General features: G+C 39.8%; 1 protein-coding gene across 2 annotated transcripts in view; it reads left to right on the top strand.

The window, feature by feature from the left end:
- Positions 1-11,813, top strand: part of DLGAP2 (DLG associated protein 2) — a 456,527-nt gene extending 444,714 nt beyond the window's left edge. For both annotated transcript variants that reach the window (XM_025149071.3, XM_025149074.3), the window contains 3 exons: positions 2,493-2,645; positions 3,508-3,525; positions 5,026-11,813. In XM_025149071.3, coding sequence (XP_025004839.3) covers positions 2,493-2,645; positions 3,508-3,525; positions 5,026-5,244 — 390 coding nt within the window. In that variant the 3' untranslated portion in view covers positions 5,245-11,813. The remainder of the gene's footprint in view (positions 1-2,492; positions 2,646-3,507; positions 3,526-5,025) is intronic.
- Positions 11,814-13,631: the final 1,818 nt, after the last annotated feature.

The following is a 13,631-nucleotide window of genomic DNA, read 5'->3' as shown; positions in this document are numbered from 1 at the left end:
GCTGGGAGTCAGTTCTTAAAGCCTGTAATATTGACCTCTCTAGAGTAATTAATATCACTGACACACGCTGTTGTGCTTTTGAAGTAAACAGGGATCCACCCAATATAGTCATTTTCAGTGAATACTAATATAGAGTTGTATCATGTTTTCCAGAAGTCTGTTATAACCTGTGTAGTAACTTCTAGTCCTCAATTCCCCCACGAAACAGAAACTTTCTTCTAGCAAAGATTTCTGCAATGCTCTATTTTAGGACCAGTTCTCTCTAATGTTTTCATCAATGATTTGGATATAGGACTTGAATTTATACTACGTTTGCAGACAGTAATAAAATGTCAGGAACTGATGATTCCCTTAAGAGTAGAGAAGCCTTGCAGAGAGAGAGAGATCTTGACAATCTTGACAAACTGGAGGGATGGACAATCACCAGCTGCATGAAGCTTTGCAATACTAAGTGCCAGATTCTGCACCTGGGATGGGGCAACCCTGGCTATATGTATGGACTGGAGAATGAGAGGCTGGAGAGCAGCCCCATGGAAAGGGATCTGGAGATTGTGGATGACAGCAAGTTGAATCTCAGTCAGCAGTGTACCCTGGCAGCCCAAAGGCCCAACTGTACCCTGGGATGCCCCAGGCCCAGCACTGCAGTTAGGTGAGCATTATCATCCTCTGCTCTGCACTGTGTGGCCTCACCTCGAGCACTGAGTGCAGGTTTGGGCACAACAATAAAAGAAGGACATAAAACTTTTAGAGTGCATCCAAAGGAGGGCTATGAAAATGGGAAAGGGTCTAGAGAGCAAGGTGTGTGAGGAGTAACTGAGGTCCCGGGGCGGAGCAGAGAAGGCTGGGGGGCTGTTGTCATGCCCAGCTCCAGCCACTCAGCTCCCACTGTAAGGAAAGCCAAATTTAAGTAGCAGTCCCTATTGTAAGACCCCTAGGAACATGCACATCAGGGGAGGAGTGGAAAAGAAATGTTGATTTTCTTTCCCAGGTTTTAGGTAACTATGTGAGGCTGTGCTCACTGCCTAGAATCCTTTAGATTCTGAGTATGTGGGACACAGAGCCTTTCTTAATCGATAACACCACTGTTTATTTATTACTCATTAAACTAGTCATTACAGCTTTGGCCTGGGAAGATGGGGAGATCATGAGCATCTTTGGGTTGATTCCAACTACGTTACTCTCAGTTCCATTGCGTAGACTTTTACTACAAGGGCCGATCCAAATGTAATGGCTACTGATTTATATTGGCACGTGATGTCAGAGGCATGTAACCTTCCACCAGTATTCCATCACATTTTGTTGTCATGTGACAGATGGCAGCAGAGGGGCAGTCTGACAACATGGTGTCTGACATGGAAGTGCGTAGAAAGCAAAGGTGTGTCACTGAATTCCCCTGTGCAGAAAGAACTGCCATTGACATTCACCGATGCTTTTCAAACATTTATGGAGACCAAAAAGTACATGTGAGCACAGTGAAGTAGTGGGTGGTGCATTTCAGCAGTGGACAATGGATAAAAAGTGACAGTGGATAACCTCCACTGGTGCAGATTGTTAAGAGTGTGCAGCATGCAGTCTCTTGTTCATCACTGGTGAAAGTGGTGGTGACTATGTTGAAAAATAGTACTTTGTAGGTGAGAATTTGCTCAATCTAATAGAATTATTGTGTTTTTTGTAACTGTTGTAGTTTCCATAGAAATAAATATGAGGTATTACTTTCAGAGTGACCTACATACTTCCCTGATAGACATTTGTCCATTATCTTCACTGAGATGCTTGCCAATTAAACCCCACTTCACTGAAGTGACAAACTTGTCTTCTTGAACAAGCACCAGGGCTCAAGATATGGGGTACAGAGTCTGTAAACTGTTTTTTTAGGTAATTTTTATCCAACACTGACATTCAGTTAATAACCACCTAACCCCAGTAAATGGGAATAGTATCTGCCCAGTTCCTGAGCATGATTCTACCCCATGGGAAACAAAATTCTAACAAACATCCCCATCCAGATTTTTTACTTTACATGTCCATTTGAAAACCCAATATAATGTAATCAAATCCAGCATAAGTTGACAGTTTCCTTGCAGTGTTGTTTTGTCTATCTTCTGCTCACCTCCTCTGTCCGTGATTTTTAACAATAGAGACTTCAGGATACCTAGAATATAAGCCACATCCGTATTCCCTTTAACAATCAGCAGACAGAGTCTGTCAGCATGCTACATTTTAGAAATGCAGGTCAGCACAGCAGATGGTGTTCAGAGGCTTCCCATGATGCTCAGATCCAGAAAGGCCAGCACAGGACATCTCACTTATTCGTATCTGAGTTGTATAGGAGGCGCACCTTTTCAGTCTCAGCTCCCAGCTGCAGAGCATGTGTAGCCTTTGCCATGAGCAGCACTGTAGCAAAATGATCTGAGGTGGTTCCCTTCCTACCTCAAATGACTTTGCTTAAAACCTCCTGCTCTATTCATGTTTTTTTCCTTCGTGCATGACAGGACCCGAGTGCCATGCCGAGACCAACTTCCCAGGACCTGGCAGGTTTCTGGGACTTACTGCAGCTCTCAATTGAAGATGTCAGCATGAAGTTTGATGAACTGCACCAGTTGAAACTCAATGAATGGAAAATAATAGAATCACCTGAAAGGAAGGTAAGGAGACCATGGGCAATACAACTTCCTTCCCATTTATAGTACTGTAGTTTCCATGTTTTAAATTCAATAGGGAAGTGTGGTAGGTCTCTAACCCAAAGATGGAAAACATCTAACTGTTGTAGCCCAACTTGTACATGGAAACCTCCATCAGACATAAAAGTGTGGTTTTCTTTTTTCTTTTTTTTGGTTTTTTGTTTGTTTGATTTTTCCTTTTAACGATGTTGAGCTGAATTGTGTTGCAGACAAAATGGATTTTACAAAATCTTGTCTCTCTGCTACATAAAACTTTTGAATTTATCTGTCTTCATATTAAAAAAAAACTAGAACTGAAATATGTTCTGACTAATTCAGATTGAGAACAGTAGCCCAAGAATTCAATCAAGGTAGACTGCAGCATGTTCTACCTTTTGGGCCAGCTCAAACCTGAGCTACAGTGATCAGTCCTGCTCAAATAAATGATTGATGCTGGTACAAGTAACAAAACATAGTGTTGGTCAAGCGAAAACTTGGCCTATGGAAATTTTGGGGCGAAAAGAGTGCTTTTGGCAGAATGCCTGCATTTCTCTGTTGCAGCCCCACTGCCTGGGAGATAACCCTGGCCACTCGGCTTCCAAAGAAGGTGGCACTATACCTACAAGCACTTGATTCCCAAACTGCCTTTCCCCTTCCCAGAGCTCTTTCCCACACCCGAATTATCCCACTACCCTTGCTGATTATTTTATCAGTCAGATGACGGCAGCATTTGGTTTGAGTCAGTACTGTTGGCCTCAGGTGAATACTTGCTTGGTTCGGGAGGAATTAGGAGGCATTTTGACAACTCTTTCATTTCTTCATGCTCCTCTTGGATTTTAATTTTCAGCCAACTGGTTGGTGGATGGTGAGTTTGCAACTCTTGCTTACTAGTGACAACTGGAAGTAAGAAATTATTATAGTGACAGCAACAGTGATGTTCCTAAGAGGAAAATAAGTAAAAGTAAAAAAATAATAAGATGGGACAGCAGGAATGGAGCCCTTACGTTCCTGTCTAAAAACAGGAAAAAGAGAAAATAAAGACTGGGAGAGCTGTCTATCATGGAGAATAGCATCTTAGGCTGCTGCACTGTTTTGCTGAGTTGAGAACATTGAAGTATATTCTTAAATAAATTTAACTCTAGTCTTGGCTAATGCATTTTGGTAGTGGATTCAGAATTTTCAGAATTAAAAAAAAAAAAAAAAGAAAGAAAGAAAGAAAGAAAAAAAAAAGATGATTCTGCAAACCATAGGTCTATCAGTTCACTTTTTTATATTTATTTGAATCCTGCTGTGCCTCAAATTAACTGTGTTCTCCATAAGGAACAGCCCATACTTTGAACTATTACAATTACTGTAAGAAGTGTTCCAGCAGAAAAATTTATTATAATAACCACACTATACATATGAAATTGTGGACTCTCCACCTTTGGAGATATTTGGCCAATATTAAACACGGTGTTGAAAAACCTCTTACAACTTCAACCTCAGATCTAATTTCAAGTGGCTTTTGAAGGAAAGTTATACTGAATTGCCTCCAGAGATCCCTTCCAACCTAAACTATTATATGATTCTGTGATTCTACAATATCTTTTTAAGGCGCTTATATGATATTCCACAATCTATAAATGGAGTACAGTATCAATTTCATATCTCAAAATAGTTCTTGATATAAAACCCATATAAGCCATTGACAGCTACTTTGGTAGCACATCTATTGACTCTTGCTTTGTAGTTTGCCAATTCTTCAACATAATTTTCTTTAAAACGGTCCAGGCTGGCAAGGAGAACAATTAGCTTATGTTCTCTCTTTGGCTGGTTCTTGCATGTTTCCATTTAGCAATTCATAGAGGAGACTAAACTAATAGATATGTATACACAGCTGCTATTTCATATCCAGCTGAGGCTAAACTCAGTATGATTAATTTAATTAAAAATTCTGTCCTGCTAATCTTAGACAGTCTTTTCACTTGATCAGACCACACAGATGCGCTGAATTCTTATCGGAGAGCCAGTGTGTGTTTCTGTTTATAATGAGTGTAATAACGTGTCAGATGAAACAGCAAATTCATGTGAAAGTGAGGTATGTAGACTGCATGTGTAGGATATCTGCAAGGACAGTGAAATGAAGTGTAGTCTTTTTTAAGGCACAGGACTACAGAATTTGTGCTGAAATAACAGGTTTTTATCAGTGTTTCTGGAATGGATAGCCATTCATGCAATCCATTAATCAGCTGATTTTAGAGCAGAAACCAAGCATGCTTGATGTATGTAATGAGTATTTGGCACTGTATGTCTTCAATTTGCATGTTCTGCTGACGGTATCTTCCGCACGCCATTTACCTTCAATTTTAATGCCCTATTTTAGGAAGAAAGAAAGGTTCCTCCTCCTGTACCAAAGAAGCCCCCAAAAGGAAAATTCCCCATCACAAGAGAAAAATCTCTGGACCTACCCGACAGGCAGCGACAAGAAGCCAGAAGGCGGCTCATGGCTGCCAAGAGAGCAGCCTCTTTCCGGCAGAATTCAGCCACAGAGCGTGCAGACAGCATCGAGATATACATCCCAGAGGCTCAAACCCGGCTTTAAAGACAGAATGCTGCAGAGTACCTTTTTTAGACAAAATGCTTGTACAGTTTGTCACTTACCTGGTAATTTTTGTCTCATTCTCTCCATAAATATGCCCTTGCTGTTGTGTTCTTTGTGCCATAAGCACAGTGGAATGCTTTTGATTTTCTCAGAATTTGCTGAGCTCACCGCAAGAACGACTTCTTTTGTATTTATTGTCTGACTTACAATCAGCTACAATGGATAGGGCTTGTTGAGACCTGACTTATCCAGTATATTCTCAGAGGACAACAAGAAACACCTCTTGAGATGGAACCCAGCTTACTTTTTTGTTATTTATATTTTTATAAAATGTGTGATAATTAGGGATAAGAATAACAAACTATCAATGGGTGCATCTCACCATTCACTAGAGGCATTAGCTAATCCAAGTAGAAGGTGCTACAAACGTAAAGAGCAGGAAAGAAAGAACCCATTTCTCTCTCTGACCTCCAGTTTCTTTTCCCAGAACCCAGCTAAAATATTTACCCATGTGCTCTGCCACTCTTCTCATCTTTGTTACCGCAGAATAATATTAGGCCTCTCATGTCGTGTCACGTTTCTGGAGATGAACAGGGATATCCAGCCACTAAAACTCCAAAGTTCATCAGAAACCAAGAAGCGTACAAGTCTGGTGGTGTTGGGAATGCCCACTGAGAAACGTTTGCTGTTAGCAGTATGACGACACTCTGAAACCTAAGCAAAATTATAATGCAAGAGGACTTGAGTGATGGGTGAAAGGAAAACGGAAGCCTTAAAAAGTTAGATCTTCTGTAGCAAGATGTGTAAAGAAAAAGTTATACTTACTCCTTTGGAACACTCATCGCATTTTTAACAGTTCTTTTATGTGTTAACGTTTATTTTATGATCCTCTCTTTTCTTTCAAGAGCTGCGCTACATGTAATACTTCAAACTCTCAAAACGTTCTATCAATTGAGTTTCCAGGGTATCCTTGAGAAAAAAAAAAAAATCTTGCTTGTTTAAAATGCCAGTTGTGATGTTGTAAACAGTTTAAGAAATATGAATGTGAGTGGTGAGTAAATCTAAGTTTAAATGGTTATGTTAAGGTAAAGGTGAACTGTGGTTTACAGTTGTATTTTTTTTAGAACTATTTTTCTATGCAGTATCAGTTACAGCAAGAAAAAGCTTCTTGCTTGCTTCACATGTAACAAACATGACTCAAGAGGTAATTGATTTCCAGCCATGGAATATATGGAAAATAATAATATATTTTCAAGCCTCTCGCTATTATTAGAGAAGTAGTGACTACCACAATCCAGAGGCTTTGGTTTAAAATAAACTAAGATAGAAATATTCCACTTCACCTACCTTCCAGAGCCACCCGAGCAACCCAGCACTTAGAAGTCTTCAGGTGAAGACGCAATAAGATATGTAACCCAGAAACTCCGACTCCAAGGTTTGAAAGCTCCTCTGTACTACTTTAGGTCCAAACAGTGTTAACACACCAAGACAGACAGCCGCATCTACCACATTTCCTGTTTACCTGCTTTAACAAATGCAATGTATTTAATGTATTTAGCCATAGGCAGAACAGCTATTAAATTATACTATAGCACTTTGGTTCTTCACCTGATGAGCACTTTAAATCCACGTCCCACACACCCTCCAGCCTGACAGATGACTGAAAACGTGAATTATCATAGGTTATGCAGATCTGACATTGCTTCTAATCTGTTTTGCCTTGGTTCTATATATTTTTTTTTCCTTTTTCTTCTTTTTTTTTCCTACAGCGTGTAGTACGAAGCATGAGTTCTGTCTTTGGAGCACAGCTGATAAAGCGTGTTTAGCTTCAAGATGGGAATCTTTAGAGATGAGGTTTTGAGATGTTTCTGTGAGGAGAAAGCCCTGTAAATTGAGCCTGATATCTGGTATATACTTTACCAAATAGCCTTAAACTACGTTTGGAAGCAAAAACCAAGACGAATGTATATCCCTCAAAAATGAAAAAAAGAAAAAAAAAGAAAAAAAAAAAAAAGAAAAAACCCTGAAATATTCTTCTATGGATAAAAACATTATCTTTCCCATCCCTCATGTTTTCAAGGCATTTTCTATAAAGGAAAGAGCTGAATTCTGGGTAGGGTACAATATCGATGCTAATTCCTGTATTTGTTTTACTATTTTAAATACAAATGTACTTGCAGACATTGGCATCTTTAGTGTTGAAAACAGGTGTATTATTTAATGTGGAGCTGCTAATTAGAAATATCCACATAAAACTAGAGCCTTTCCTAGGTTAAGGAAATTTAAAATAGGCACACACACCTATATCTATATAAATATAGAGCTGCGGTATACATATATGGCAGCTGATACATTTTCTCTGATTTCCCTTATTCTTCACACGTGACTTACCTGCTTGAAAACCCCCACCTGCAGGGACGGGTCATGCTATTAAGACAAATAAAATCTAATCCTGCTGGTAACTAGACTTTGGAGACAAATGGTGAAAAAAAAAAAACCCACAAAGATTATAGATTTATTTAGATCACAGTTGACTTAATAATGCTGACTTGGAGCAGTCCATATAAGTTTTTAATTGAGAATCATATTTTGATATTTTTTTATATGTTACCATGATACTGGATGTTCTCAGGCAAAAATAGGCCTGCAGAAATGATACCAACCTTTGATGTATTTTACCATATTTCCCATGCCATTATGAGAAAATGTTCAATATAAGTTTTGGATACGTGTGATTTCTTTTTGTTCCACCTTTGTTTTAAAAAAGAAGAAAGAAAAAAAAAGGAAATCAAAATTAAATTCGATGCTTACTGAAAGATTTGATAATATGTTATCTGTGCATGTTATATTTCAAAGTGCAATATATTAAATTCTTGTACAGGTAACATTCTATCATTACAGGCAGATAAGCCATTACTATCTACATACTGTACATCTGGTTAATTTAGAAAAATAACATTATGCTTATCATACTTGTGTTGCAGATAAATCAAATTGCTTCGGTCCCCAGCTTGAGAAACACAGCACGTGGTACCTTAACATGATCTTAACAGATCAATTGTAATCTGACTCCCCAGCATTCAAAATAAGATTTAGTTACAAAACCAGTGTGGGAAGAACATAACTAAACACAAAGAGAGAAAGTAGAATACTTTCTGCTAATGGACGTAGAATGGCCTGGGTTGAAAAGGACCACAATGATCATCGAGTTTCAACCCCCCTGCTATGTGCAGGGTCGCCAACCACCAGACCAGGCTGCCCAGAGCCACATCCAGCCTGGCCTTGAATGCCTCCAGGGATGGGGCATCCACAACCTCCTTGGGCAACCTGTTCCAGTGCGTATCCACCCTCTGTGTGAAAAACTTCTTCCTAGTATCCAACCTAAACCTCCCCTGTCTCAGTTTAAAACCATTCCCCCTTGTCCTATTACCATCCACCCTCATAAACAGCCATTGCCCCTCCTGTTTATACACTCCCTTAAAGTACTGGAAGGCTGCAATGAGGTCTCCCCGCAGCCTTCTCTTTTCCAAGCTCAACAAGCCCAGTTCCCTCAACCTTTCCTCATAGGAGAGGTGCTCCAGCCCTCTGATCATCTTAGTGGCCCTCCTCTGGACCCACTCCAAGAGGTCCACGTCCTTCCTGGAGTACGTTCATGGAGTCCTTCATGGAGTACATCCACACAGAACAGCTGGAAATAGCAAAATAGCATTTAATTGAATGCTGATTGAACTAATACTTATTTTCACTGATTAAAATTATAGAAAGTCTCCATTCATTTCTTCATTGCCTGTAAAACACAAGTATAATAAACAGAATTGTAAAGATTTAAATTAAGAAAAGCCTGACTGGTGAAATTGTTGTTATCTGCCATACTTACTTTTGCTTTGTATATTTTTTTCAGATTTGAAATTCTTTGTAAATTGGTGAAGTACATTATGGAGTGTTTTATTATTTCTTGTCGACCTGATCGGAATGGCCTTTGGCAGCGTACAAAGACTAATCATGTTGTATAGTTTAATACCAAAAAATTACATTTGAATTCATGCTTATACTTTGTCACTATGTTAGACTTGAGATAACCAGGAAGGAATTAAAGCGTGCATAGGAAGTTGTGTGGATTTCCTGTCTATATAGTACATTTCATATAATAGAAATTATTTGTTTTAAAATAAGCCCGTGTTTCCTGCTGTATCAGTAAATTAATAACCTAGTTTCTACTCCTTTGGCACTGCATCTAGAATAAAGCGAGGGAATGTGGGGTCATTTGGTGGTTTTGCAAGGAGAATACTTTCTCCCTAGGTGTCCATGTGCCATAAGTGACCTGCGGTCTCTCCAGGCCCTGCTGAGATCCATGGGATGCATCCCCCCAGATCCGCTCGTCTCAGCCATTGCGTCCAATCCCTGAAGCTTGCCCAAGCCAGTCTGTGGGTTTGGTGTCCTCACTGGCATTACGGCACCAATGCTGGGGACACATCAGATGCCAACCCAACAGGGGATGGTTCATGAACGGTCACGCAAGGTCTGAGTTTGGGCTGGTAGCTCCAGGTGCCCAGGAGTGTGAGCTGGAAAGCTGTGGTATCCTGTGGAGCAGGAGCCTTTTTATGAGGCAGTGTTGGAATGAAGTGTGAAGCAGTGTTACTCCCATTGCTATTCCCAGAGCAATTACCTTGTGGTGATAGCACTGGTGAGCTACATTCCAGGTGAGGAGTATCAGTAAACCCTTCAATGTCTAGAGAGGTGCTTCCTGGTGGCCAGCAGGTTGATGCTTACATTTACACAGTGCCTTTCATCCAGAAGGATCTCCAAGCACTTTATTAGAGGACATGCAAACTTCAGGCTGGGCTCCAGCAGGCAGTTCCCCTGCCCACAGCTGGATGCTGGCCTGGAGAGCAGTAGGGATGAGGGCCCTCCTGCCTGTCCCCACACTGCCGGGGAGTTTCCTTCCACATCACCCTCCTAGCACCTAGAGGAGACTTTCCTGGTCCACACCTGTGCCAAATGGGTAGTGGAGACTTGATGAGCCAGGAGGAAAACCTGAGCAAAGCAGAGGAGAGGAGAGAGCACTGCTGATCTTGTACACAGGGACAGAATCAAATTATGTTTCTGGAACAACCTTTGCCTTTTCTATTTGTGATGGCCTGAGGTCGTGGTGATGAAGGAGCTCCACTGGGAGGGTGCCATCTATCGGCAGGTGCAGGAGCTGAGCCCTTGCTCTGAGATCTTAGTAAGCCTCTCCTTCACAAACGCATCCTCCCACAGCTTTTTTGGCCAGAGAGATAGGCCTGGGGCATGCGATGCAAAAGCAGCCTTCATGTATTTCACAACTTCCAAGTGTCCAGTTCTCTCCCCTTCTTCCCTCTAGCCAAGGTAGCACAAGAGAGAACATGGAGCACAAGAAGGAATTAGGCATAAGGATTATGCTTAGGTTCAGGCAATTGCTCTGAAGAAATGCTCAGCTCTAATGCTAAGGGTTCTTTGTGCAACAGAGCAATGGTGACATCTCTTAGTACTGTGAGGAGGGGCAGAATAGAGGCAGCTCTTTCACACTGCAGAGAACTGAAGGATATATACATATATATGTATACATAAAATAATTTTTCAGTGTTCCAGTTCACATGTGGTTGGACCCAGGAATCACTGTCAGTAATCACATTCTTGCAGACCGTGTCTCTTCCTTGCAGCTTGGCTATGGCACTGCCAATGTGCCACATCCCATGGCCCATCTGCACCATGTTCACCTTCAGGGAACATCTTTTGGGAACAGCTGTTTTATGGCATACTCATATGCATACACAGGCTCCTGGCAAGAATTCAGCCCTCTGTATACACAGAAATTGCTTAATTTTTCTTTATAATGCAGCTACCTCTGTGGTGTAATGCTGCAGCTGTTTAACTACATAATAGGCTGTTCAGGACAGCAACTATAAAACTGAAATTGAAATGGAAACTTGCCCAAAAGAGAATTTGGACAGAATACTAAGGTTGATTCAACTCCCCTTAACAAAATAAAATTCTAATAGCTGCAAAAGGCCATGACATTCATTATATCTAAAACCATATTCCAGATTCCTTCTTATTAAGCGTATATTGCATTTCATAAATGATGATCACAGTAAAAGACTGCTTGTTCACGGCCCCACCTTTCCACACGTGGATGTTCCTACCATTACCATTCATTGATGAAACAGAATGGGGCTTCTGAAGTCAGATCATAGATAACATTAATTGGTGTGTCTACAGAGTTTGCACCTGAACTGAGCAAACCCAGAACAGTGTTCATCAGCTGGCAATTTAATTCTCTATTCTATTAAGGCCAAACTGTTATTTTTCTAAATTGGTGTTGCTGGAGAGGATTTTTTATGTCTCTAATACAAAATACAAATATAATACAAATACTAATAGGAAAACATGAATATTTTCACTAACGTTAAATGAGGGGGAAGTTTGTTTGAATGTATGGTCATTATTCACCAACACAGCCTGTTAGCGAGGATTTTACTTCTCCTTTCCTTATTCTTCTCTCGTTCAGCACAGTGTTCTCCATTATTAAAGCTAAACTATTAAAGTTGTTTATCTGTGAGACGAATTATTGCAGAGCTTTGGCCTACATTCTGATCTCAGTTGCATTAGAACATTAAAAAATCTAACACAAAGTAATTGGAGGGAAATGTCAGACTGGCCCACTATAATTCAGGTCAGCATGTGACTTGGCAAGCCCTGCTGAGGTAGGAAGGACTTATTGTGAGAGTTGGCTACTGCATAATGGTTCTGTAGGATGTTGTGTTTCCCTTCATGTCAGTCACAGTAAAGCAGAGGGCTTGGTAGTAGGTTCAGGTCTCTGACTGTAGGCTTCACAAAGAAATATCAGCATTATTTATAATTACCAGTGGAATCCACATGTTCATATCCATGCTTTGATTTACCCTTTGGAGGTTTAAGAGTATGGCCAACTCATTTTAAAAGGGCTCCACAAGTACGTATTCTTTAGACAACCCTAGATGTTAATTTACTGAATTAACAAAGTTTCCCTTCCAAGAAGCCTGGCTTACACTGCTCTAGAACTGTTCTTTCCTGAAGAAAAGCCACTATGAGCGTGCAGGATTTTCTGCACAGAAACAAATCTCATATGTTCATTTACCATTGACATGCCAAAATAAACAAATGTGTGGCCTAAGGACTAAATTAAATGCCTCCTATAGAATTTCAAGGAATGTTAGAACCAGGAAACTAGCTGTTTAGTTATCACTAAAAGTATATATAAATATATATAAATAAATATATACATAAGAAATCATATCAACAACGAGGATGAACTGAGTGCCAAATATTCACCATCTGTATAAAGCTACACTTCACTAGAATTAAACTATTTTATGTAATTCTCTTTCTCATGCTTTTATGGTTCTTTTGATAAATTCTATTTAGTAGCATGCAGGATACCTAAATTGAATGTACAGTATGTTGTTTCATTGCTACAATAATTTCTCGCTTCTCAGTAATATCTTCTTTATCAGAATGTTATTTGTTATTTTGGAGACATATTTGAGAATTGTTTTATTATTGAGTTATTCTTTTTTCATGGTTCTTTACTCACCTCCAGCTGATTGTAAGAAAATGTGCTTCACTGTTTTGCCCCATGGCTCTTTTATGAAGCTGCCTCTTTCAATTGGTTTATGTATTCTTTATGTTCATCTCCTGTAAATAATTCTGCAATTAAATTTTTTGAGAAAAATAGAGTACACTCTTTATTATATTTAAAATTTTGCATTAGTTAAAGTATACCATTTCCAATCAGACGATCCATAGACCTCACCAAGTTATTACTTTAGCCATGTAGACTTCTGATGATCTGCAAATTCATTTTTAGTAAGATATTTTTGATTGGGCTTCATCTGAATTAGAAGGAAGGCACTTAAAGTCTGAAAGAATTTGGCAAAGAACAGAGTCAGCAGTGCAACACTATTGTTATGTTTTGATTAATATTTATTATTACTGTAGGTACTTGTTTTCAATCAGACCATCGCGTGTCGTTAACATGAATAGTAGTCTCTTGTGTCTAAAAAGCGTTTGTTCTTAGCCAGAAGTAACTATAAGATTTTGCTTTGGAAAGATGAATCCTGGAGGGTCTGTGAATGTGTTTTACTGTTAAACAGCTGAAAGGAGCTTTTAGTCCACTTTATGCTTTTTGGCTCCCTCAAGGGCAGACAAGAGACCTTTAGGGGATGGCTTGAGCATCTCAGCAGAAAATTTGACCAACACTTTTTTGCCTTGGCCACACTTCTTGATATGACTGATGTCACGGTAGGCAGTAAATGAAGATGTGTGGAGTCTCTGGGTCTGCATAAAGGAGGCACAAGAAATACCATGTCAAAATGCTTACTTCCTTG

This window comes from Gallus gallus, chromosome 3 (assembly GCF_016699485.2).
Source record: "Gallus gallus isolate bGalGal1 chromosome 3, bGalGal1.mat.broiler.GRCg7b, whole genome shotgun sequence".
Taxonomy (NCBI): domain Eukaryota; kingdom Metazoa; phylum Chordata; class Aves; order Galliformes; family Phasianidae; genus Gallus; species Gallus gallus.
This window is presented reverse-complemented; position numbering and strand designations above follow the sequence as displayed.